This window comes from Anopheles nili, chromosome 3 (assembly GCF_943737925.1).
Source record: "Anopheles nili chromosome 3, idAnoNiliSN_F5_01, whole genome shotgun sequence".
In the NCBI taxonomy this organism is placed as follows: Eukaryota; Metazoa; Arthropoda; class Insecta; order Diptera; family Culicidae; genus Anopheles; species Anopheles nili.
This window is the reverse complement of record NC_071292.1, coordinates 60,637,603-60,664,365: the sequence shown is the minus strand read 5'-3', so window position 1 is coordinate 60,664,365 and position 26,763 is coordinate 60,637,603. Positions and strand designations below refer to the sequence as shown.

Below are 26,763 nucleotides of genomic sequence, written 5' to 3'. Positions count from 1 at the left end.
AAACGAGTTCTTTGCAACGGAAGGATCACACGGAACGCTCGAAACAATCGCGCGCCCTTTCGATGGCCTTTTTGGTGTGCTTTCCCTTTCATCGATCGGATGGGGTGGGAAAGGAGAGAAAAAAAAAGACACCCACAGCCTTTATTAAGCTTTAAACCAATTAAAATGTAATTCAATTGTAACATGAACAACACGCAGTGTGATCCATGTTGCAGGTAAAGCCAAGGATAATTAATTTCGTTCGCATTATTCAAGGCTTAAAGGCGTTCATAATAATTTATGCTACTGTACACCTTCATAAGCAACGTTACTCATCGCAAGTGCTTTAAAATGAGAGGACACTTTCGCTGCAGTCGTGTAAAATACATCTTCTAAGCCTGCAGCCTTCCTCTTAGGTGGGCTATACCATCTTGCCATTCATCCAAACGATGATTCATCGACAAAGAACGCACCCTTGCGGATGGGATGAATTGCGGCGTCTTACGCCCGCAGGAGCAGATAATCGATCGATCGGTGGCAACGTGACACCCTTCACTCGGGGAGAGAGTAAATATCAACAACGAAAGAACGAAGGGATATGAAAGAAAAAAAAAAGCACGAACGAACCGAAAATGAAGTGCAAATCACATCAGCAACACAATAAAACACCCCTCGGTGATGGAAGATGGTCGATTCTATGGCCGCACACCTTCGCCATCGAAGGGACTGATGGCAACAGCAATATTAGTAGTAGTGGTAGCAAAAAAATGTGTCAAGTGCAACCCTCACATTTCGGTCGGAGACCGATAAATGGCTTCCGTGTTGACCTACGGGCGACTGCGCCTAGGAACCAACTCGGCAACCTATCCTAAACCTGGAGGCGCTTTCTGTGAGAATATACACGCACAAACCCTTGGTACGCCCGCGTTCCGGTGGCAACAATTATCATCTTCAGTTACGCCTCGTGCCGGCTGGCCAGTGGATTGTAGTGCGGAGACGAGGATTGCTGCCTTTTGTTGGGAATTGAACCGATCCCATGGTGATCGTCGCAAAATTGCGTACGAAATTATTTGCTAGCTTCGGTGGGTGGGCACTTCAAACCGGGGTTTGTACCGAAAATCACATTACAGCTCACTCCATGCACCGTCCACGGTCCAATGCCTAATGCTGAAGGTTTCTGCGGGGAGTGTGTATGTGTGAATAAAATCAACACACTTTACGTTGATAAATATAATTCACATCCAATAGAGAGAGAGAAGAAAAAAAAACCCCTGTACATTGCCGCTTAAGGATATCTATTTGCCATTCGGAGTTGCCGCTTTTTCACTTCCGTAGGCGCGCGCGTAATCGCATTTCTGGTTCACTAACCTCCCGAGCTGGCGGGCTTTCTACAAATATCCGACATCAATATCCATTCACGTGCAATATTTTACATCCATAATGCCGCTCCGCACTATTTCATGCGATGGGCCACGAACCGTGGACATATTTTTCCAATATGTGTGCCCGCGGAGTGGAGGAAACTTATCAAAAGATCCACTAGACACGCGTTGATCCCCCCGGTTGCGGCAAGAAATGTAGAGTAAAATTTCGAAACGATTTTTTACCCTTTTATTGTAGTCCCGGTTCCGGTTGCTCGGTGTTCCTCGAAAGCGCGGTGCCCCCAGCAGCCGGTCACATCAAAGTGCACCCGAGCGGGAAACCAATCTTTGATATTTGCCAAGTACGCACCCAAAGACGATTGTGCCCACCCCCGTAAGCGATTGTGGGCGCCGACACGGGATCGACACAGGCTAAGCAAATACCGCTCGCATTTGCTCGAACCACTCGAAGGGCAATCGTTGAATTGCCTCCCATTCAGAACACACACACACACGCACAGAGGCACATGCACACATACCACCCCCTCGAGGGCAGGACCGAAATTGCAAATCTCCAAAGTGGAAAACATCAAAATCCCGGTGCGTATTTTACGAGTGCGAAAGGCAGCTCGAACCTCGGATGGATGGATGGATGGGCGCGCAAACCCTTGTCGTAGGGTAGTTCCCTTTTCGATTGGGAACGACTCTTCCGACTTCCGGGTTTTTTGACCTCCCACCCTTCACTGGGTGGATTGATTGGCAGTTCCAGGGTAACAAAACCCCGAGCGCCGGGAATCGTTTACGCCGACAAAATAGACGCCAGCCGCCGTGACATTTGCCGACGACGCACGCGAGGTCAACCGATACCGGCCAGACCATCGGGCAGAATTTTCTCAGCTCATGCTCAGCTCCACCGTCCATTCGAATGCGATGCCACAAATGGAAAAAAAATGAAAGCCCACCATTGCACCGCGCTGGTGGTGGTAAATGCAAATAAATTTCACAACATTAAACTCCCATTCGCTTTTCCGGACTTTTCCCAAACGCCCCCAAACGGCGGGCGCATTTGTCAGGTATCGGTGTAAGCCCTCTCTCGGGAGTATCTGGAACCGTGGGGTGGATTGAGAACCGAAGTGCCGTAAAGCCTCCAAAGAGCAGCTGGCGACTAATCCAACCGCACGCACTCGACAAACCGCACATTACCGTAACATCGATGCTCGAGTGTACCACCGCAAGGCCGGTGAGATAAAATCGAATCACAGCAGAAAGTGTTGCCGAGTGCTTGGCTTACAGGAGCAAAAAAAAACAGGACAAAAATGGCATTTCAAAGGCACATTTGATTAACCTGCAGCAGCACGTGGCACGTGGCGAGTTTCCCTTGCGCAAGGACGCCTTATCATTACAGCCATTGGGTGTGCGTATTGAGCGTCGCTGTAGGTGTTAAGCGATGTTATCGCTTCTCGAGAGAATTGCGTCTACGTGCGCCAGGACACCGGTTTGCGTGCTTATTTCTGATGGGAGCGATATTTCACCGGATAAAGCGAAACTCATTTGCTGGCGGATGGAATGGGAACGTTCACAAATTGATCACATTTTGGTTGGCTACAGGACTAGGAGAAGGTTTAACTGAGGAGTTTAATTCATCACCTTCATACTCATGTTTGTTACCATAAACAATAAAATCATTTTGAAAGCTATTTAGCAGCACCTTTTCTTGCTCTAAACAACGATCATTACTGTATTTGATCTTGTGTAACACAATCCTTTCCAGTAATGCAATATCAGCAAAACCAGAACCAATAAACCCACTCAGCACCGATGTGCATACCATTCACCATGGCAACGATTGTCATCGTGCTGCGTCTCCAGAAACGGCTTGCTACGATGCGATACCAAGCCAATCCAGGTGGGGTTCAATTAAAGTGTTTTAAAATCGGTCGAGTGCACAAATGGACGGTAATTATCCTCTGCCCGCAATGATAATTAAAATCAATTCTGAGCTGCCCCGCACTTGACAATCGGGCCCCTTGATAATGACGACTCGGGGACGTGTGTGTGTGGGCGTCCTGTTTGAATAATTACACGAAAGGCTCGGTGCGGAGTACCGGTACGGCAAGATTTATTACTACCCAGGACGAATCGCATTCTAATCAACGATGTACGTAATGAAGTCGAGCACCAATCGAACGATCGGAACAAACTGCTTCTTTCCGCTTGTAGCTGCGTTGTTTTCCGAACATTCCGAAGCCAACGGTGCTTGCAAATGAATCGAGCCCCGGAGCGGATGGAACCCGACGCATCCTTGTGCATTGTGTTCACCTCGACGGGACCCCCCCCCCCCCCCCCCGGTCCGGGAGATTCATCATCCGAACCGAACAACAAAACGCCATTCGTATCGAATGAACGTCACTGATCAAACGTGAGGCCCGTGGCCCGTGAGGGTGTGGTGGTTTTTATGCGCTCGTAAACCTCCGTTCCGAAGCAAATTAGGTTTTTCGCACCAAAGAAGGTGCAGCCTGAAACAAAAGGGATCCTCGCACGCAGGGATGAAGGTGAGGATTTTATTAGCACGCCGTTCGTTAATTTGGAAAGTTTTTCTATTCGTCTTTCGGATGCGTTTTTTTTTGTTACGCATCAATTTTCGAGGTGTGCTCCAGCTGTTAGTGCGGCCTTTGTGGCCGTTGATTTGTGGGGGCGTATTGATGTCGGCGGGCAGCGCTTTCCATTTCCATTTCATTCCTATTTTCACAAAGCACACTATTCGCATCGAAATTCGCCCTTAAAACGCGCCACCAAAAAGCCACGCTACATAAAATAAGACATCAACTCGCTCGTTCATCCGGCGGTGAAATATACCAAAACGAAGGCCTGCCCAAATCAAAATGCTTTTCTCCCGTCGAACACACCAACACGGAACATAATGCGTACTTTAACCTGGGAAAACAATCGCTCTCTCTCTCTCTCGGCGATGGATGGATGTGTCTGGCCATCGCTGGGAGCAAGCCAAACGAAGCCGAAAAAAAAACGGAACAAAGCGAAAGACGGAAGAAAAAACACATTATGGATTTTGCTTCCCAATTTCCTCGCGCGCCAAAATCTTTCCCATCACGCGAAGGGCTGCGGTTCCACCCTAAGGATGCGCGTTTAGGCGGCCTGCTCCCAAAAACCGGCTTCCGGCCGTTACGTTCCATCCCACCCACGACGACGTATTTAGCTTGCCGCGTCGCTTGTGTCCCTTAACCAACAACCGATGCCAATTTCATCCCACCGGTGGTGGGTTTTTCCCTATTCATTTCCTGGGTTCGTATTTATTTTGGGCTCGCGGAAAATTTTTGATGAGCACAATTTCCAATTAGAGCGTGTTTTTGAGGGGGTGACGCGACTGGCACGACGGATACCAGCCACTGATTAGGTTGGGGGGCGCTGGAATCTACCCACTGGCAAAGGTAGATGAATTACCGGCGGCATTTGAACGGTTTTCTCCACCCCCCATTCAACGGTGATCAGTGATGTAGCCGTGGGTGAGTTGAAAAACCTTCACGCAAAAATGAGATGAATGCACGCAAATGTGGGAAAAAGAAGCGTGCTTTAATGTTAAACTTTGAGCAGAACTACAGAACTCAAACTAAACCGTTTAATCAATACTCTTCACGAGGTTGAGCAACACTCAAGCCGTCGGTGGGACAAAACGAGAGGGGCCCAAATTATATTTAATTCCGGGTGAAGCTCAGTAGCGGCTATAATGCTGTGGAGGAGAGCTTTGTTCTACTCGTATCTACAGCAAACCCATCGGCCATCCTGGCCAGTCGAAGCGAGCCCCCAGTTGGTACGAAATATCATCTGCCTACAAATTGCTACTTGATCTCGTTGACGGCCGGCGTAATATCTGAGGCCCCCTAGCTAGCCAGCCAGTCAGCCAGCCAGCCATATTAATTCCCTCTTCGGGAACCGGAAGTAACCTCACCGGCCGGCTAGGTATTTTTCCAAACGTGTCGGAGGGTGAAGCCCCAGAAGCCGCGTTCGACCGGACGGATATTGTTGTTTGCACCCTCAGCCATTCCCGAGATCTTGGAGTTTATCTTCAAAGAGATGAAATTCATTTCTTGTTTGTATTTCGATAACCGCCCGCAGCCGCCGGCAGCCGAAAACGCGAGGTTTTTGCTTCATCCGAGACCGTTTTCGGGTTTCGGCAAAGAAAAAGGCGACCACCTGGGGCTCGCAAAAGACGCAGAAGGCAGGCAGGGTTCTATTTCCAGCGTGCTGTAGCAGGTTTTTATATATTACGCAAGTTCTAATAACCAGCTCGCGCTTGCTTTCGCCTACGAGTGCGAGCGAGAGAACAGAAAACGAATGAAGGCTAATAATAAGAGGGCTAATAATAAAACGAGGCCCAAAATGGGAAGCAGTTTTGCGCCTTGGCAAAATCTCGCGCTTCTTTTAATCAAAAACTGTAATTAGATGCTCGCTGCATTCGAATGCCACTCAGCGTTCCGGGGAAGAACTGTTCGCGGAAACTGTCGCCCAATTGTTGGGGTTAGCAAAAAGGGGAAAAGACTTTCCCAAACCAGCCTCACATCGGGACAGTTTTTCCCTCCACTACGAGCCCAACCACCCCCATACACACAGAGTACACCCGTATGCATCATAATTTATGATCTTCTTACTTATGCCACACCAGTGGCGTGTGATTTTCGCTGAAACCTGGCGAGAACCGACGAAAGCAGCAGCCGCCATTTCACTCTACCAGCTTGCGGGAGAAATTTGACGGATGAAAGCTTAAGATACTTAAACGCCAACGAACGCATAACGGGGATGGAAGGATGATGGAAATTTTCCATCCCGCTGCATCTCGGCGCTATGAAGATTTATCTCCACGGAAATGGAGCGATAGTTCGCACGGGCGGAATCCCTAACCTGATTGCAGTGATGCACGTTGCAGTAGGTGCAACCCACGGGAACCTGAAAACCCCCATAGCGGGTTGTTTATTGCTCTTGTTTTTTTTTTTTGGTTTGCTTCAAGAATAACTTAACCATGCCCTACGGTAACAAAAAGCGTGTGAATTGTGGTGTGCTAATTTCAGCGATACAATTTCCCAAACACGGAATATTACCCAACACGGATCACCTGTAACCGACGGTAACGACGGTGCTGTGCATGCATTCCTTTTGCCAAACGCGCGTTGATGTATGCTTTCCTTTTTTTTTCTTTGCGGTTGATACGTCCCGAGTCGCGTATCATTTCGCGGAGCACCCGCGCCAAGCGAATATATAATATAATTATGCAAATTTGCTCCTCGGTTATTAGATTTCGTTTTTTTCTTTTGTTGCTTCCTCCTCTCCAGCATCATATCCGGGAATCGCACGCCATCGTTCGGCGTTGTGCACCGAATGCAACCTTGCAGCTGGTTCAAAACTCCTTTAAAGTCTCTCCTTCTCGCTCTCAAGAGCCTCATTGTTTTCAATATGTTTTATCTCACGCTCACGTGAGTGAGGATATAAACGAGGACCTGCCGGGGCAAACAGGGTAATTATTATTAAAGACCACACTCGGTCGCTTTTAGCATGCTGTAAATCGTTGAACGACGTGCAATATTGGATTCAAAAAAAAGGGCTGACAAAAAAGCTCATTTCTGTCATCCTCAAGAAGGCAGGATAAATGTACCACGCTTCGGGGGGTGGGATAGTTTTACACCCACCTGTCGGCAGAGTGAGAGTGCGTCTTTCTAAAGCGACTACAAGACTGCCGAGAGCCTTTGCAAACTTGCCTTCTCGAATAGTGCCCTTTTAGCTGGTCAGTGTTTTTGCGCGTCTAGACACGTTTCTTCGCTCGTTCGTTTGGTCACTCGCTACAGATGCAACGGTTCCCGGACCCGGAGCTAATTCAACGACGCACACCAAGGGCGTGCTCTATCGAGCGTTCTTGAGGCACCTTGTCGTGAATGGTGAAGGAGCTCGATTGTCCGGCTCCAGGCAGCAACTGGTAGGAGATGATGAAAATTTACTGGCCAACCATCCGGCGGCGGAACTCGTCCGACTCACGCTAAGGAAAACGGGGTTTCGAAAACCCCGTAAATTACATTCAGACGACACACACTCGAACTCCCGCCCCATGGGAGGCGTTCGTTCGATGATATGCTAAGCGCGCAACGGTTGTATTTATTCTCCTTCACGCTTCCTAATCCGGCGAGCCGAGCGTGTACCGACATCCTTCAACGTTTCATCGGGAATTAATGGCTTAAAATATTCATTATTCAGACGCTGATGCAAACACATGCGAGACCATCCACCCACAAGCGCGGGAGGCCCTCGTGGTAATGGCCCTCGTGTCACACGCACACATACAAGCGCGCATGGGCGCCGTTCCGATGACTGATGCTCAATTGATTGATGTTTTCCCGGCGCTGCAACGAGCCCGATAATAATGCTTCACCTCCGCCGGGGACGTGGGTGGCGCTGACAAATTTCAAACTATCGTTCGTATCACCGCGCGAGAAGGCGAAGGTTCGCGCACAAGGCAAGTTCACAGGCTGCGTCGGTCCCGGTTTCGGGACGAATTTGGCAGCTAATGTAATTAGTGATCCGAAACCCGGGGGGCTGGAAGCTGGAGCGAATGGTTCAATCGACCGGCTAAAATCAACCTCAGCTGGCAGATAATAAACGCCGCGTTTGATCTGAGCCTGCCCCGGGACGGAATGACACCATCGGGGAGCGAGGATCGGCAAGAATGAATCCTTTGTTCCGGTGGAGCATCATTTTTCAGGCTGACAGCGGTCCCAATGGGGACCACGGGCTGTAAGCGGGTGGTTTCTTGCTCTCCACCCAAAGAAAACCATCGACAGATAGACGATGGCGCTTGGAGTAATTTGTCTGCGGGTGAAATTTCCTAATCGAAATCATCGATTACACGCGTTGTGTGGTGGGTTGTGTTTTGTGAGTAAACGCGTCCGTTTTTCCAAATCAACGATGATCAACCACAAGACCGCAAGCAGTCCTTCGACCTTAAATCAGCCGAGGGCGCGTAATTTGAAACAAAACCGATCGGATCCATGGAGCAGCCAATGGGGCGTGGTAATGGATTAGAAAGCATAAACCACCTTTCGCTTTCTTTTTGGGTGGTTGCAAACATTCGACAGTATAGATCCAAATCGGTATCGGTGGACCGTTTGTTGTCCGCGTTGAAATGTAACAGGATCTCTCGGGGGCGATTGTTCCAACCATCGCGCGAATGTTTCAAATTCAAACCGGCCACTTGTCGGTGAAAACATGTCGGTAATATTTGCCGAATTCAACGATTAATCGCCCCCAGTCGCGGTGTAAGAATCACGGGAAAAGAGGATTCAAGTGTGCTCACTCCCCCTCGACGGAAGGCGCTTGATGGATCGAAAACGGGTGAACCCAGGCATCGCCCTGAAACCTGAGCGGCTTGCGCGAATGTTAAAAACCAATTATCACGCTCACTAGCACCACGTGGACCGAGTGAAAAGTGGGGGTGTAATCCAGCACGGAGGCAACCCCGAAATGTTTACCCTCTCGTCGTCGTCGTCGAGGTTGTCGAATTTCGGAAGTGTTATTCAAAAAGCACCACTCGGGCCGAAAGTAAGTGAGCATTAAATTTATGCTCAAGCACCCGGTGTTTGGGCGCAATCGTCCTCCCGACGGTGGGCGTCCTTTTTCGACCGTGCCCGCCCGCCTCGCGGAAAGATTGATGGATGGGATGGACGCACGGTGAATGGACCGATTGTAAGGGTGGTAGTGCTCGCTCAAGTGGCTGCTGGGTGGGATGGATGGAAAATTAGGGCCACGCTTCTCGGTTACCATAGGGAAAAATGATGAGAGCCGAAAGTGGCCGTCCGTCTATCAGCCCGCACACTAAATGGATGTAAGCCGGGAATTTGAGCTGAAAACAAAATGCTTTTACGGCCGACTAGCGAGAGGGTTAGGAAGAGTAAGTAAAAAAACGCTCGCACACACACACGCACGCGGATAGTTCGCGTATGCAGGGAATCTAGCAGCGAATGTTTGAGACGGATGACATACGCACGCACGCAACTGGAATATATGCATATTTTAAACCAAACTTCATCTCGTCGCCAATGGCTGAACAATTTGCACTTTCAAACATCGCCCTAAAGGTGTGGCTCTTGCCCTGTGGGAAACTTACCATCAGGATATATCGAAAGACAAGTTTTTCTGAGCTCCCACTCTTTGGATACATAATCTCAGAGTAGTGGTAGAACTTTAACGGCTGTGTGGAAAAATATTTCAACTATCAACTAAAACCAGGGGCGACTAAGCGTCTTACTAGTACCGGGATATGTGGCTAATTTTATTTAATTTGTATCGCAAGAAAAAATAACAGAACATAGGTACTAACAGTAGAGTATAGCACATTGCACAAAAACGCTATCGCTAGAAAAAATAACAGAAAATATATACTAACAGCAAAGTATAGCACATTGCCCAAAAATGCATAATATGTAGATATATTGTGCTTATAATAATAATCAGCAACAAAGGGTTTCATTATAAAATTACGTTACAAAAAATATCTAACCATCCGTATTAAATGCGAGTGCATTTTCCAAATATGTCCACAATTTTCAACTGCAATGGTAGCGTAAAAATAGCTACAAAAAAAACATCACCTCATTTCCTGCCCATCTTCACTGCAAACGCCCTCTCACAGCTCATAACGCCCCCGTACAAAGGGGTGTCGCAGCATACTTCCATGCTAATGTACCGCACACACCGGCGCATTCTCTAGAGTGCGATTTGCCATGCCGTTTTAACACCAAACCGAGCGAAATGCCGGAAACCTGACACGTGCTATTTTTTTTATTTTGTGTTTCGTGCCCACACCGGACGCAGAAGAATCCCGCGCGCGCTAGTGTACGCCAGCCAAAGCGCCGACCAAAGCGGGGCGCGAAGTAAATACGAACAATCCCGTGAGGAGCGTTACTGCACACCAAACGGATCTAATGCCGGAAGCGGTTGTACCGGTCGCCCGAAATGGCTCTAAAATTTTCCCCGCCACAGGGTTTGCTCGTGTTCGGGGGCCTCGAGATCAACAAGTTCTCGCCCTTACTTGCTACCCCCGCGAGGAAAACTCCCGGAACACATGCTGGGGAATGTATCGGGCATTCACGACGGTTTCGCACATGCGCCCGGAGTCACCCCGAGATGTCCTTCGCATCCTGGAGCGGTTCTAGGCTCGTGCGTTCGTCAGTTCTCGTACGACACCCGGTGGCGTTGGGTCACGCCGTTTGTCCAGCCGGGTTTGGCCGGTTTTTCCTACTCCTCCGGTAAGCAGCCAACTGCTTTCCAGTAACCGGTAGCAAATTTCACCCGGGCAGCTTGTTTTGGTGTTTTTCGCTTCCAAATTGAAACCGCGAGTGGTACGTTGGTGTCCTTGTGAGTGTGTGTGGGTGGGTTTGTTTAAGAAAGAAGCCGTTTGCCGGATTCCCCCGGAAAGGTGCGGCGTTCGAGAAAATCCCTAGCAGGCGCATGCATGTTTTCGTGTTACCCTAGCAACCGGTACAGAGCTCGTAGCAGCCGCAGATTACGCCTTTCTTTGCACGGAAAGCGCTCAATCCAAAGTGCGAACGAAGAGAAAAACAAACACTCGATTCGGGCACGAAACACACGGTTTTTGATCGAATTACACGTAAATTACTCATCATCTCATCGGCGTGTCGACTGGTTCGGCGGCATCCTCCCGTGGCATTAATATCTAATTGCGTACGCGTCGCGATTGATGCATTTTCGTTGCACCGTACTGCACCGAACTTGGTCGGAATACGCGACACCCTTCGCCGATGGGTGGGTGAAATTATTCATTCGGTGAAATTCGGTACCTCTCCCGGTTGGGTTGGAGGCACGTCGTGGAATGCACCCATGGACGATCCTGCCGACCAGCCAGGGATTATGTGCCCGTGCGAAATGATGGTAATTAAAATTTCAAAATTTTAATCCAATCGCGATGAATATTCATCACCACCGCGCACCGTGTGCGTAATTGCAAAACGCAAACGACCAAGCGCAACCGGAAGTGGTCTCCGCTGGCCAATAAGCGCACGCAGGTCGCCCGGTGTTTGGTGCCATTGTGCAGGAGAGGAAACTCCGGAGGCCGTGTGCGTGTGGGCTTTTGTGAAAACATAAGTGATCCCCTGTGCCGGTAATTAGTCGTCGCGAGCTGGCGATGAGATGTGAGGCAACGTGCCGATGGAAGAGCACGGAATCAGATTCCGGCTGGTGGTGCTCGCGAAAGCCATTTCAATAGCTTTATTTTATTATCTTCCCCAGAGAATGCGACAGCATACGACGCGGCAGTGTTATTACAGTTAATCATTCCCGAGTTCCGAGCGAGTGCAAGTGTTGTGCAGAGAGGTGCCAAAGTGGCCGTAAATTACAAAGATACTCAATCGCAACGTTCGCAAAAAGCCGTACCGGTGCAATAAATTCCTAGCGGCATGCAACGGGCCCCTACTACGAGTGACAAGTGATTCGATTTTCATCATGAAAAACGCATCCATCCGGTCGTCGTTGCTGGTCAAAGTGAACCCGTGTACTATCGAGCGTTATTTCCACGGATCTAGTTGGCCGCTTTCTTTCTGCTACCGGTGCGGCTGGTGATCGGGTTGCTATGGTTGCAGCCCAACGCGTGGGTTAGAATGTCAACGCAGTGAGTGGTGGTGCCGTTTCGTGTGCCTTTTTGCACATGCCAACAACCATGTCCTTTCAGCCGCTACCAAACGTCCTCGGATCGGCCATCGCCTGGCGGTTGCTCCTGGCGACGGCTCTGCTCTGTGGATTACCTCGACCGGTCGCCGGCTACTTCGATCTCTTCCTCAACCATTCCGAGATGATCAAACTGATGGGTAAGTGTATGTGTGTATGTGTGTATGTGTGTATGTGTGTATGTGTGTGTTCGAGTGCCCGAGGTCCTATGCAAATGCTGCAGTGCTTCGTTTATTTAAACCCACCCACCGTGCGGAGCAGCAACAATTGCATCAATTTGTGCAGGTCAGACTGTTAACCTTCGCCATTAACCCTTCGCCCTTTTTGGCCTTTTTGGCGAAACAATCAGCGAAATCGTTGGCAGAGGAGAATCCCGTCCCCCTCCCGGTCCCGGTCTGGTAATAAATCTTCTCTCTCCCTCCATCCGGCGTGGGTGAATGGAAATCAATCAAGCAAACGTACAACCATTTTCATAACTTTGATTTCCTGGCCCCACCTTTCGGTGTTTGGGTGTGTGTGTGTGTGTGCGAGTTACGACTGAGAAAGATGAAAGGGAAATTAATGCGAAGGGATCGGGATTCCGCAGACGATTTTAACCGGACAGTCAGTCAGATTGGCCTGCGTGGATTCCCCCGTCCCCGGCTGGCGGTTTTTCGGACGATCTGCCAACCCTGAACCGAAAGGGTTTCCGACCGGTTTGCGCCAGGTGGAAAGGGCAACCTTTAAGCACCCTTTAGGCAGTTAAAGCACCGAACCATCCATCCCCGGGACCGCATGACGTGAAAACAGCCGAACCGAACGATAAATCTTTTGTTGCGGATGAAGCTGTCCGCTTTCATCGGAATGTCGAGCGAACCCGCGTGGAATTCATTCCGGCCACAATCCGTGGAAGCGGTGAAATGGCCGGATCACTGACGCCGGAGGTTTGAGGGCAAACACGGATTTCGGTCAACCACAAACCGGGTGGGACTTTTTTTTATGTTTCTGTTGTAGAAAGATTCGATTTTGCTACATTCGATAAGCCTACAATTATGGTGAGATGCTAATAAAGCATTTTTTTCTAAAAACAGAATCTTTATGTATTCTCTCGTTCGTCCCCACGGCCCAATGAAAGTGTGTTAATGGGATGCACGTGAATCGTAAATATTTAGGGAAAGTCCTACCATCTTCGACGAACCTTGACCTAATCAAGATAGCACCACGCTAGCTGCTGATCCTCGCGTGTATTTAAATCCTGTCGTGGTTTTTTTTTGCGTTTCCATCCTCACCAAAAGAATGGTGAGCGGTTTTTTTTTTCAAGAAGCCTTAACGTACCTTCCCGGGGGCTCTCAACAAAGAGGACACTTGGCCAGAAATTTAACTTCACACTTAATAACTCGTTACGGGCGAGGAATTATTTATGGGACCCTCCGGACGTAAATGAATCGTTTGGTGAATAAATTATGCCCTAATCAATATTCATCAGTACCCGCCCAAGAGTGGAAATGGAGGGGATAGAGGACAGGGAGAGGGGGTCCTCGGCCAGTCTACGAGGATTTGTCGAGCACACGCCATCTGAACCGATTCCCATCATTATCGACGCTTTGGGTTCCTCCTCACCCACACCGAAGCTCGCGCCAGACTAACGATGCTAATAGCGTTCACCACAAACAACACCCACCACCACCCAGGTTTGAGCCGGTGCAAATGGGACGAAATTAAGCATTCGGAACCAAAAATCGGTACGCGAACCGCGGCTGTCCACATTAAGTGGACTGCCGCAAGCCCGCACAGGATAACATCACATTTACGCAGCCTAGTGTAGGGGACAGAAAGCAAAAAAAAAAACAAACGCACAAAACCGTCGCACGCTAAGTGCGTTTCTCGGCAAATCGAACAGATTAAAAGTACGATGGCTCTTTTTTTTTTGGTTTTTGTGGCTTTCGGGCAGGAGTGCACTTGTGGCGATTTTCGGAAATCAAGCGGCTTCGTTCGATGGTAAATCGAATGGCTAATGTGGGAGGACGATACGAGCTGATATGGCGATCATTGGACGGCAGTTTCCATGAATAGTCATTAGAACGGGCATTAGGTTTACTGAGAATGCTCTGAAGAGTGAAGGTTGGTGAGCTTACGTGCCTTAAGGCTTGCCAGACGTTCAAGAATAAAACCACAAGAAGCCTAATCAGGACGAACCACTGCCTTAAAGTACGATTCTCTCTCTCTCTTTCTGCCACAAAGTGATCACGAGTACCTAGCGAAGCTATTCATTTCTTCAGCAAAACGCCAACCGCGCTTCGTGATAATTTTATCGTCCAATTCCCATCGCCCAGGTGTTGACTGATACCATCTCGCGTTAATGATGCTCTCGAGCGGCATGAGAAATTTGCTCAAGTACCATTGAGGTCCCGCCTCAACGCTCGAGGCAATTCGCCAAACAGTTTCGAGTTTGGCATCTCTTAGGAATGTTTTTTGGGGGAAAATTGAAATGATAAGAAGGTGAGACCAGTTTCCCGTCGTCATGCAAAACGAAAGCGAGATGTTTGGTGGTGGTGGTGATGGTGAAAAACCAAACGATACCCACGATGCTTGACAGCCTATTGAAGCGATAATTATATACCCAACATTCCACGCTAATGCGGCTCGTTTGCGGCGACGAAACCATCGATTGGAATCGTTTCACCCAAGCGCTAGACAAATAACCGCGCAAAAACACGCCAAAAGCGCGCCACGCGCGATCAGCAAATGGGTCATCTCGCGTGCTGGTATCGTGCATTGAGGCGCCATAAATAAGCGTGAAAGCCGTGGCGACACGGACTGCATCGAAACGGCCCCATTATTAACAAATCCACCGCGTGGGGATTCGTGGTGGGCTCAATTTTCTTAAAAGCCCCACCACACACACACACACACGCCAATCGGCTTTATCGATTTGCCATAATGGCCACACGCGTCGCCATGTGTAACTAGCGTAAACACTTCCATATTTTACGGCCAGCGAATGGCCACAGCGGATGCGTGCAAAAAAGGGTGCGCCCCATTGATGCGTGAGCTGTTAACACAAATCTCGCCAGCCGTGCGTGGTGGCGTTTACATGGTTGCAGATCCGTAAACGAGCACCCAATCGGTTACGATTGTGCATTGCAGTGGTTCGAAGGAGGTGTGGTGCTAGCAAAACATGGTCACCAACTCAACGCATGTTAAATGCTGTGTCCCCAAACGAAAGAAACAAAAAATGCTGCTCTCACAAGCGATAGTGCTGACAAAAAAAGCAAGCTGATATTGAATTAAAGCTGCGTTTAATTGACAACACCACCACGAAGGATTAGAAGGATCTTTGGGGGCTCAAAAAAACGCTAAATACCGTTTAACATACGCCTGTTCGGTGGAGCTCTCACACAAAACGACTCCTCCGTAGCTCCGCGGAACGAACGCCACCAACTCCCACGGAACGGTTCCGTTATCCGAGCGATTTATCAATTTCACGGGCCATAAATTTTTTCCACGAGCTCATAATTTTATGATTGCTTTCGCTCGCCTCCCCCCTGGCTCGGGCGGACTCAATTGACCAGACGGCATGTGGTATTGTTTCGATCGGGACGGGAAGGGCGAAAAATCGAAGCCAAAGCAAAGAAGAAGCACACACTGCCAGAGCGATGCTGAAGGAATGCAACGACTCAATACCGTCGTCCGATACACACACGAAATTGACACGAACTGTTGGCTCGTGGCGCGTTGTGGCATCCGCAATCGATGCTACTTGTTTTTATGTTGCCGTAGGTTTCGCCGAACCGGGCAGTGGAGTTTCTTACGGGGTTTGTGTTTTTATCCGCTGGCCGAAAGCCCGGCACCGAAAAGAAACTTTGGTTTTGTTTCACGACGCGTGAGAGTTGAAATTGCGTTTCTCGGAAGTTGGTGGTCCATTTCAATTAGAGGGAAATTTGTCGCTCACGTAAGAGAATCCGCAAACGTTGACGAAAGACCCGCGTCGTCGTCGTCGTGCGATCAAGTGCGATTCAGCGATAATAATAAAAAAAAAACACTCCCCATTCCGGGAAAAGCCCCCGGAAGATGGAAAGCGAAGTAGGAAATGTTCCCTGAAGTTCCTGGGCCTGGGCGCTAGTGGACAGTTTTTGTGCGGCCACCATACATCTTATTTCGCCATAAATCGACATAAATGTCACTTGAAATCAATTTATTATCCTCCGATATTTATTGGTATTGGCGAAAATAGCGTCCCCATAAACCAAACGGGTCGGGTGGCCTCGGAAGGCCCGGGTTGCGAGGACAGCAAAAATCGATGTTAATACCCACCGACCACGGGAGCATCTTTTGTAAAGTTTTTCCTTCGATCGCGCCGACCCAGACATGGATGGTGCCGAACGAGGGAGGTCGAAGAAGAAAAAAAAACGCCAGGAATTACCTCCAAGGAAATTGATTCTTTTTGACGTGAGTTCATAGCATACGGTTCCGTTGGAGCCTCGTTTAGAGAGGGTGCACACACATACACACACGAGCACGCGTGGCATGATTTATAGGTCTGGTGCACACAACACCGCTTCCGTGGGAAATGTGCATCCATTAGAGGGAGAGCGTTAGGGTTAGGAAATTGCCTGCATACTTCCGGCTGTGGGGTTTAACATGGATAAGGAAATACGGCATCGTCTGCTCTATTTGCTGATAGTTTCGTTTAATAACGATCGCGCGCTTCATCACCGTCGGAGCAACAAAAAAAACAGTCCATTTTGGTGTCCTACTTTCGTGGAAAACCCACCCAAAACCTGCACAGGTTGAGCTTGTGCCCAAGAATATCCTAAATACCACCGTGTCATCATCATCATCTCAAAAATGTCACTGTGCTTGTGACACGCTATGCAAAGAGAGTGCACCGAGGCCGAACCGACGAGCGACATGTACCAAGGTCGAAAAGAGCCACCACTCGCGGCTACCTTAGAGAATGTCAGCATACATCTTTAAAGCTCGCCGATCACAAAAAGGCTCCCCGAGGGTCCTCGTGTATGTGTGCTCTTACAATCATGCTTCTTATTTCATTTCTCTCGTTCTGCCACTGAAAAACCCCTCCGGTGGGGCTCTTTTCAATCAACCCTCAGGCGGTGCTTCTAAACCGCCAGATGGGTTTGTAGGACGAAAGTTTGTTTAGGCGCACAGCCCCCATGTCATCGGTGTGCTAAAATCACAACGGATGTTTGTGCTGGAATGGCAGCAAAATTTATCTTGCACCATCGTGTGACAGTTCGTGAATTATGAAGCGGTCCGTTCGTCCGACCGACCGGGTGTTTTGTGTGGGTGTGCACTTGAATTAGAGGCCAGTGTCGTATAACAGATTCGAGATCACCTCGACGACGAGCTGCTGCCAGAGGGCCACCGTGTGTTAGTTATGCCGGTGGATGCACGTTCGACCAAGGGGAGAAAATGTTTGCATATAATTGACCACAGATTTAATAATTTCTCTGCGCTGGTGAGTTGTATCCTCGAAAGGGAGCAAGCGCCATATCACCATCATATCTCAGGTATAAATTCGAACCGACACCAATGGCGAGGGTGCGTTCATATCCGAACGAACGGACGGAGACTACCACATACATTAAACATAATGTCTATTCTTTTAACGGGACGCGCCGGTGGCATCCGAGTTCTTCCTGGCATGCAAATTTTGGCACGGCACGTTGCCAGCAAAAAGAGCTAGAAGAAGCTTTCGAGCCCAAACCACGCTTGCGTTCACGAGAATTATCCCCGCAAAAACTAAACCCTACTCGAGCGGGTCATACTCGATTTCACGAAGAAAAAAAAGGCAGACATCACATTCCTCGACTGCCGAATGAGTACATCAAAAACATGGCATGCCTTTTTCCAGCCAATGATTCCTACCGAACTGGGCGAAGATTCGCCACCTCCAGCGAGCGAGACAGCGCGCAAGCAAATGGGCGCCCCCATTAAACGTTATCTAAATGCAATTTATGAACGGGAACGATGAGCACGATAAAACTCCGAACCCGTCACCGAGAACGTCAGACGTGCGCAAGACAATCGTATGGACGAAAAAACTCCCAACTGCAACAACAACAACATATCCCTTCGAAATTTCTAGGAAAAAAACCGCCTCGCAAAAGACAGACGAAGACGTGGAAGCTGCGCCACTGCTCTGGGCTGTGAAGGAGCATACACACGGGGGATATAGAGCTGGGAACCAAACACACAGTGGAAAAAAAAACATGGCGGAAACCTTTTATGCAACGTTGAAATTTTATGAACTTTCCATTCATTCAACCCCTGCGTTTTGCGTGTGGTGGCCGCGCGACGGAGAAGAACTTTTTCGGCCGTGGCCAGGAGTTCGCCTTTGCCTTTATCTTTTTATTTTATGGGGGCGGGGAGGATTGCCACCCCGTGTAGAAAAAAAAAAACAAACCCCACGCCACGCCAAAGATTTCCGCCCGCGCTTCACGCATCATAAACGCAATCTGAATATTTCATGCAGTATTTTTTCTAACGTTTCGCTCGCACGGCGTTTGTTTTGTTGGCACTCGGGTTGGCTTTCGTGAGCCACGCGGTATATTTGCAAGAAACTTATGATTTGATAAGGGAAAAAGGAGACGGTGGTTGGGTGAATAAAAAAAAAAGCAACCAACACGAATCACAAAAATATGATCAAACGTAAATAAACGGTTTTTCCTCCGGCGCGAAAGAGGCGCTAGTAGAACCGCGGGTCACCGGAGTTTGGCTGGTTTGGCCACAGTCCTAGACAGAGAGAGAGAGAGAGAGAGAGAGAGAGAGAGAAAGATAGGCAGCTGGAAAAGCTTTGATGTCGCATCCATCCGAAGGTTGTGCAGCTGACAGCGCTCCGGCTTTATTTATGTTGCGAAACCGAAATCACTCCGCTTCAAATGCGCTCGAGACGACCTGGACGCCACCGATATCTGCCACTGCCATTGCCCCGTAGGACAATCCGTTAAAAGGCATGCGTTACGTTTCGGGTAACGTAATTATCCCTACTCTCCTCCTCAGGACAGGACAGGACGCACGCCATAAAGCGCACCATTAAACGAAACGGCATTGTGCTTAAGCTTGCGTTCCACCCACTGGGGGGGGGTGCTAGGAAAATTAAAACGATATCTTGTCACCATAGCAAAATGCGAGCGTGCGCGCGAGTTTAAACGCCCACACTTCTTCCGAGTTCCACCAAGGGCGAGGGAGGTTGCTTGAAATGTTTGCGTCGTTTGATAAGGAGCTAATTTTTCGGGCCTCCCGTTTTCTCGGTTAATTCCTTATTGCTTTCGAGTGCTGCGGGGGGGGGGGGGGGTGATTTTTGTCTTTTGAAAACTGTCTCCCCCCTATAAAATTCACGCAACCCTGCGTCGCTTTCGGGAAACTCCTTCCCAAACTGGAGCAGCGCGTAGGAGAACGCCGCCATTTCCATTTCCCAGACAAATAAAGAAGGTAAATCCTGCTTCCGTTCTACATGACTCACAATTTGACACACAAACACACACAGAGAAAAAAAGCGATACAAAAATAGGGTGGAAAAGAAACCGACGTGGGTGTGGGACGGGAGTGTCTTCCGTCCCCCCTTCAACCACCCACTCATCCTACGATTGCCCAATCTCGCTTCCAGGAGGCGGGTTTGAATCAAAGTTGCCGCTTTTGTAAAATTTTCACTCCGGCCTGCCCCAGCGAGGTTCTCATTTTTGGCTTTGTTTAATTTCAATCCAAAACCCACCCCCTCGCCCGGTGGGCCTCCCGGTTTGTGGCCCTCACGCGATAAGGCACTCCCGCCAAACGGTCTGCCCAATTTCCCACAGGAAACTCTCTCCCTGGGGGTTGCACCGGGTAGAGGGGGCACCGGGTAGCGGGCTGCGGATTGCTGATTCCATGAGTGGCTTCAATTCCGAGTGCGTGTGTAGTCGGTTGGAAATATTTCACCCCGGAGGGCGTCGTGCAAACCCTGCCAATACAGCGGGAAAGGATATCCTCACCATCGACGGTGCACACGAGACAAGCGCGAGACGCTGGAGATAAGTTTTTGTGGGATTTTGGTGCCGCAACCCTACAGTACAGGTTCTGGTCTTCTGGCAGGACGTCTGGCAGGGTGGTGGTTCCATCTTGACTGCGCCACACGTGCCGCAAAAGGAGCCTTACGATGATATCTGCTCGCCCCAAAAAGCGAGGGTCGAACTACCGGTGGGTGGGAAAAAGGGAAAAGGGTTCTGTATTCAATTTTCATGATAAATAAAATTGATAGTGATGGCGCCGGTGGTGGCCAACGGCGTCGACGGACGTCTTTCGACTGACGGAATCGCATCTCACGACTCACGCCCGGCAAGGGAACCACTTTAGGAGCCACGAGTGCGAGAATCCGGCGAAAGGCCACACTCTGTGCGGAAACTTTCTCCGGTCCCGAAGCAAGCGGCTGATAATTGCATTCCGGTGTGCATGTGCAATGTTTCGCAATTTTCGCACGTTGTACCACTCGCCACCACTCCGGGTTCGAACGCTAGCACCATCCGGCAAGCGAGCGGACGAGCGAGCACATTTTATCAATATGGTAATAGTTTGCACCGAAAGTTGGTCACTTAGCATAATTTCCAGCATATCGTCGCGCTCGCTTGCCCGCCGGGCGCTTTAGTGGCAGCGGGCGTAGAAGTTGTCCCAAGCGCCCACACATCACTTTGCTGATTCATTTTTGAGCTTTTGAGCCAGCCGTGTGGTTAGGCGAAACACCGGTGAAGGAATCTGAAATCCTTCGAATGCAAAGTTTTTGCACACGTTAGCCGCTCAGAATATACACCGGTAATGAACTAATGTCATTCTTTTTCGAAAAGAATTTGTATATGACATTAAATTTTATATCACTTCTTTTTCTACTTCGTATTCATTCAAACGAAAAACCATGGGTTACTATGATCCTGACAAATGAGGTTCATTACCTCGCATTCAGCGACATAACCTCACTTTATCGACTTCATCGGCATATCCTTACGGGTCTAGTGCTTGAAGCTTGGCTTGATTTTGACATCAATATTTTCCTAATGGATTTTTGAGAGTACATAAGTAATTCAAAATAAATCAATATTTCTTAACAAATACGATTGAATATGATATTTTTCTATTATTTGATTGTAATTAGTCGTCAAACAGAACTTTTCTTCACATTTTGGTTTAAGAACATAACTAATGAGAGTACATAACTAATTAAAAATAAATCAACATTTCTCAACAAATAGATTGAATATGATATTTTTCTGTTATTTGATTATAATTAGTCGTCAAATAGAAGTTTTATTCACATTTTGTGTAAGGATATGCACAGGAATTCTATTACTCACCTAATTCACGCAGCATTTGTTCGCTCACCCAGGAAGTGTCTGGAAATAAAAACAGAGAAAAAAAAAACGTATTATTTACATACGTTTCACCACAGAAATTCCGAAACGTACTCGAAGTCGAAGCTTAAATGATACAGCTCCACCTCGTGCAGGCGAGTGTGCCATTCAACGCACGCCTGCACAAAGAATTAATTTGGCGCTGAGTATATCATCCGATTTTAAGACCACTCCACCAGCCAACCTTTAGCTGCCAACTCCCGGCGGCCGTATGTAATGAACTTTTGCCAACTACAGCCCGACCGGCTCATAAGGAAATGAGAAATTTCGAGCCAAGATTCATCGCACTTCGGGCTACACCACACCCACACGCACGCCCGTTGGGCGCTAACCGTAGGCTAACCGGGGAAAAGCGACGGCGTGTGTTTCTCATTGTTGCTCCGAATTTCCGTCGTGCTAAATTACCACCACCCACCGGACCAGCGCCCCCCCACCATACCCCTATTAACGCAAGGCGCCCGCCGGAAAAGCGCCACAGTTCGCACGCCGTGTTGCTTAATCAAGTGAGACATGGTTCTGCTCGCTGCCACGTTCCCATACGTGCGCCGTTTGTCATTCTATTTTATGGTACCGATGTCGCCCTGTATGTAACTCGCATTTCCGACATCCGCTATAAAAGCCAGTTTCGCTGACTCGACCGAAATGTAAAGCGTCCCGGGTTCTCAGTTTGGGGTAGATGAGGTAGATCTTGGAGTAGATCGCATCTGGGAGAGCTTGTTGCTGTTGTGTCGCCGTTGCCGTCCCAAAGGTTTACCAGGAGCGAAAGCTTTGCAACAGAGTCAATCCTGGAGGCGTCTGCACAACGTACGTCCCTTCGTGACGCCATATATATATAGGAAGCTTGTGCTCGTGCTGCTGTTGCTTTCACCGAACCTCATTACTCGCTAACAAGGGGTTAGATATTTTATTTTAATTACGTACCAAAGAGAATACAGAACGCAGAACCCTTTGCCAAGCAGCAGCGCGGTTGGGTTGTGGTTCCTCCAGCCGGTAGTCAGTCCGTTACGGTTTTGTGGGGCACGTCTTACGCATGGTGCCATTCCATCAAATTGCATCCGTTTCCGGAAGCTGAAGCGCTTCATTTACCGCGCTCGTAAGACCGTTTCTTGTGGCACCTGCTTCTTTGTGTTTTCTTGGCGTGTTTTCATTACTTGTTCGCACACACACCTTTTACAATTGCAGTCTTTGAAAATGGGTGGTTTTCTCTTTCTCATCCCTCGCAGGAATCGAAGCGGACCTGTTTTACGTGCGCGACGGTGCCCTCAACGATTACGCCATGAGCTTCGTAGTGCCGATGAAGCCTGGCATCGAGTTCTTACGGTTTTCCTGGCAAAGCCGAACGGCCTACCCGGTAAGTATGGTGCAGTTTGCTGCTCCCCATAACTCTAGCAATAAACGTTGCGCGATTTCTTACGCGCACTTCAATTCGAATGCATGTCCAAAACCACCTTTCGCTCGAGTGCAGTCATCTGATCGTCATCCTTCACACTCCGATGGGGGTGAAATTTCCCAAGCTATCATACCCCCAATCGCCCGTGGTGCCGCATTCCTGCTTAAATTTCAACCGTGCGCATCATCACGTTTATGATGTCTGATCGGAATATGCGCTTTTATCCGCACTCGTTAGTTCTTTTGCTTAGTGCTGCTCCTGCGGTTTCCCAAGCTCTCCCAAAAGCTTCCCATTTAAGGAAAGCGCTCGAAAACCCTCGAAGGGATGCGACGCAAACACGCCGTGTACACAATGGCGTTTTGGGAAGGAGCGAAAGAGAAAGAGTGTACCAATTCCGCACCATTAAACACGGAATTGCATCCGACGGGCACTGGGCGCACGATAGCCATCGAACGGTCGAACACAGCGATCCTGCTGCTGTTGACGTTGATCCCGACAAACGTGGATTACTGTTCGCCTCTTAGATCGTCCTCGTTTCGGAAGATCCCATCCGTAAGGAAGCGTAACTCTGCATTACAATGAAGCGCCAAGGCAAGGCGCGAACAACGATGCGATAGATCGGACCACGAACCAGCCAGTTTATGATTCTGGGTAGTGGGCTTTTTTTCCTTCCCTTTTGCTCCACGTTCAAAAGCTTCCCAGAATGGCCAGACAGTCAGGCTAGCAGGCCATCATGTCTACCAAGGCCCCACTATCCGTTGCATGAGGATATTAGTGCGAATTTTTTTTCACGTATAGTTTTTTTTCTTCCTTTCCAACCACGAGACTTGTGTCGACGCGTCGTGCTAACACGCTTGTCAGCACACGCTAAAGCCCCCTTCCATAGGATCGTGTTCCGTGATCCGGTTTTCCCGGGGGTTTTTTTTTTTGTATGCGCCCTAAACGGCGGGCGGCCTTTTTCCACCCCCAAAATGGCTCAAGCCACGAAATTATTCCACCGTGCAGCAATGAAAGAAAAACGAAGCATTCTCCATTTTCCATACTTACTGAGCCAAGAAGAAGGAAAGTTAAAATTATCAAACTATCTCAATGTTTCTCAGCTGTTACACGCGGCCACGACGCCGCCCCGTGTGCGCTTTTGTCCTTGTGCACGGGTTCTCGTGGGGTGGGGGCGTACAAAAGACGGAAAAAAACGATCCCCGTCTTCATTTCCGGTGGAACTGGGTCAACTTCATTTGCGCCCGTAAGCCGTTCGGGAAGCAGTTTGAGTTAACAAAATAGACCATTATCGGGCCGAAGCACGAGGCGGGTGTTCGGGAGGGTTTGCTTAAAACACCGTGTCGTGGGAAGGCGGCGGACGCGACCCATGTCCCTCGCTCCCATTCCCCTTTTCTTTGTGGTGGAAAAGTGGCGAGTGAAAAACTTTTACTCCCTTCACAAGTCAGCCAACCAGCCAGCCAGTTCCTGGACAACGACGACGACGTTCCGTTCTTCTTCGCGCTCATTCCAGCGTTACTTCGTCGTCGTCTAATTTTACATGTTGATGGGAAATCGTCCAAAAGTTTCGCGCGGCCCTCGTCCTCGTCGTCGTCGTCGTCGTCCATCCTCCGGCAGAAAAAAAAACGAACGTGAAGTGGAATAAAAACTTAACGCCAAACCGCGCGGTCTGTGGGTTTGTGTGTGGGTGCGGTTCATTTCGGGAATGGTGTTTTGTTTTGCATTTGTTTGCCTTTTTTGCCGAACAAGGTGCTCGACAAGAGGGCGCACAAAAAATAAATAAATAAAGCGAGAGGCAAAGGCAAAGAAAGGCACTTCCTTTTTGGGAAGTAAGTTGTGTGGGAAAATCGTCTCCGCTGGTGCCCATTTTCCGGGGTTATGCAAATGCGCCGCGATGATGAAAGGGCTATTTGTTTTTTTTTATTCGCTTCCTTTCCGCGAAGGAGACATTCCGTTTGTTTGTCTAATATTGTTGCCAAATAAAGACCGGTTAAACACGGCAAAACACGCACAACACGTGTCCACGGGAGCTGTTGCTTCTCCTAAAGCTGAGCTCATTTTGTACGCACGATTCGGTTGATTTCGGGAAGAGGATTTTGCAGAAACAGCCGTGCCATAAGTAAGTGGAAAAATGTTCAACCCGAAAATATCGTCCATCGATTTCGCTCGTTCTTACGAGCGGTGGATTAATTTAAATCAAGAACCAATTCTTTACCGCACGGAAAGCGCTCCAAAAATAAGCGAGAAGAAAAAAATAAAACCCTTTCGATCGGGCGAACCGCCATAAATTTCAATTTCCACCGACACCGACACACATACGCGCGCTCGCTCGTTCCTCCCGAGTTCCGGTCAAGCGTGTGAAACCCCCCAGCGTGCGGTTTATTTGTTCGATTCTCGATCGAAAATGGGTGGTAAATGCGCACAACCGTAACCGCCAAGCCGGACCAGAACCGTGGCCATGTTTTGGGGGGTTTTTTTCGCCGACTCACGCGAAAATTCGAGCGGAAAACCCCGAAAACCCGTTCAACAGATACGCTATGGCGCGAGAACTGACGCCGGGTGCGATGGGGATGTGGAGGAGGTCTTCTCTTTTTTTCCCCCGAGGGAATTGAGAAGGGGTTTTCTTTATGCGCTTTCTCTCTCTTTCTCAGGGAAGCATTACCACCGCCGGTGGGTCGAATGAAATGAAAATTTATCTCCCGATGGCCAGCGTGCACATTCGTCAAATAACAGGGGAAAAAAAGGGAACCCCGCACGAAAGGATAAGAATGTGCTCGTTCCAGCAACGCTGGCCAGAAGAAGGATTAGTGACCGGGTCAGGCATTAGAACGGTTTAAAGCGCCCCATCAATACATCTTTGATCGAAGCCGGAGTGGTGTGTGGGTGGGTTATTCTATCGCCGCCCCCGATGGCTTTAAATCTCCTTCTCTGCTACTCAAACTAGCTCAGTCCTTTATGCGCGGTTTGGCTATTTTCAAATTCATACATTTTAAAACGCTCACCCCCGGGGGTGAGGGCATTATCCCTTTTTGACTTTTCCCTTGGGGGGTATGGAGCTGGGCCACATAGAACTCGCTTGGCGAATTATGCTCGGATCCGTAAATAAAAGCGCATCTTCATGCTTTTCGCCCGTAATGAAGTTACACGCAACGCCATTAGGCGCTGGGTAGAACTTTTGCCACGCGCTAATGGAACCCATCTGTGGCCGTTCCTTCGTTCCCGTTGGTCTGTCTTCCTTTTCCAAACTCACTTCGAACGGTGGTGGGTTTTCCTGTTGGGGAGGTGGGGGAACTCCAACGCGCGATCCGTAAACTGACGGAACTAATAAAGTTATGCAGAGTGGCTTGCGCGGATAGGCGTGTTGCTTTTTTGGCCGAACCTTTTTACCAAAAGCCCCACGACCACGCTCTCTCTCGCTCTCTCTCTCTCTCTCTCTCTCTCTCTCTCTCTCTCTCGCGCCGGCTTGCCCTTCGAGAAACGTCCCCACTCCGAAGGGGGAAAGGATCAGGAACGCGTCTTTCCCGCTCGGTCCCTTTAATGCAATCAAAAGCGTTGTCTCCGACCGTGTCCGTCGACATCTAGCCGGGAGAGGGTCGTGTCGTGTTGCGCCCAGTTTAAATCCGAACGAGCTCGGGAAACACACTTCCAGTTTCCCGCCCGGTTGAGTGATTTAATTTGTGAACCGAGCCCGACGACTTGAACTTTCCAAAACGTCCGGGTCGCCTAAATCTGGTGAAATAAACTCAATTAATCAGATCGCCGCGCTGCGCTGGGAAAACGTTCGTCTACGATCCTCCGTTGTCATTTGCATCGGCGAGCTCGGAATCAAAATTCAATCAAAAAATTTCGGGAAACACGCCCTGATTGCGACACGGGCAGTGTCTGGCGAGCGCGAGCGCGAAGGCGGAAGTAAAGAACAAAG

At 49.1% G+C, this 26,763-nt stretch overlaps 1 protein-coding gene across 1 annotated transcript in view; it reads left to right on the top strand.

Moving 5' to 3' along the window:
• Positions 1–12,069: 12,069 nt before the first annotated feature.
• Positions 12,070–26,763, top strand: part of LOC128727546 (tyrosine-protein kinase Dnt) — a 41,821-nt gene continuing 27,127 nt past the window's right edge. The window contains exons 1-2 of the mRNA XM_053821468.1: positions 12,070–12,217; positions 22,678–22,805. Coding sequence (XP_053677443.1) covers positions 12,070–12,217; positions 22,678–22,805 — 276 coding nt within the window. The remainder of the gene's footprint in view (positions 12,218–22,677; positions 22,806–26,763) is intronic.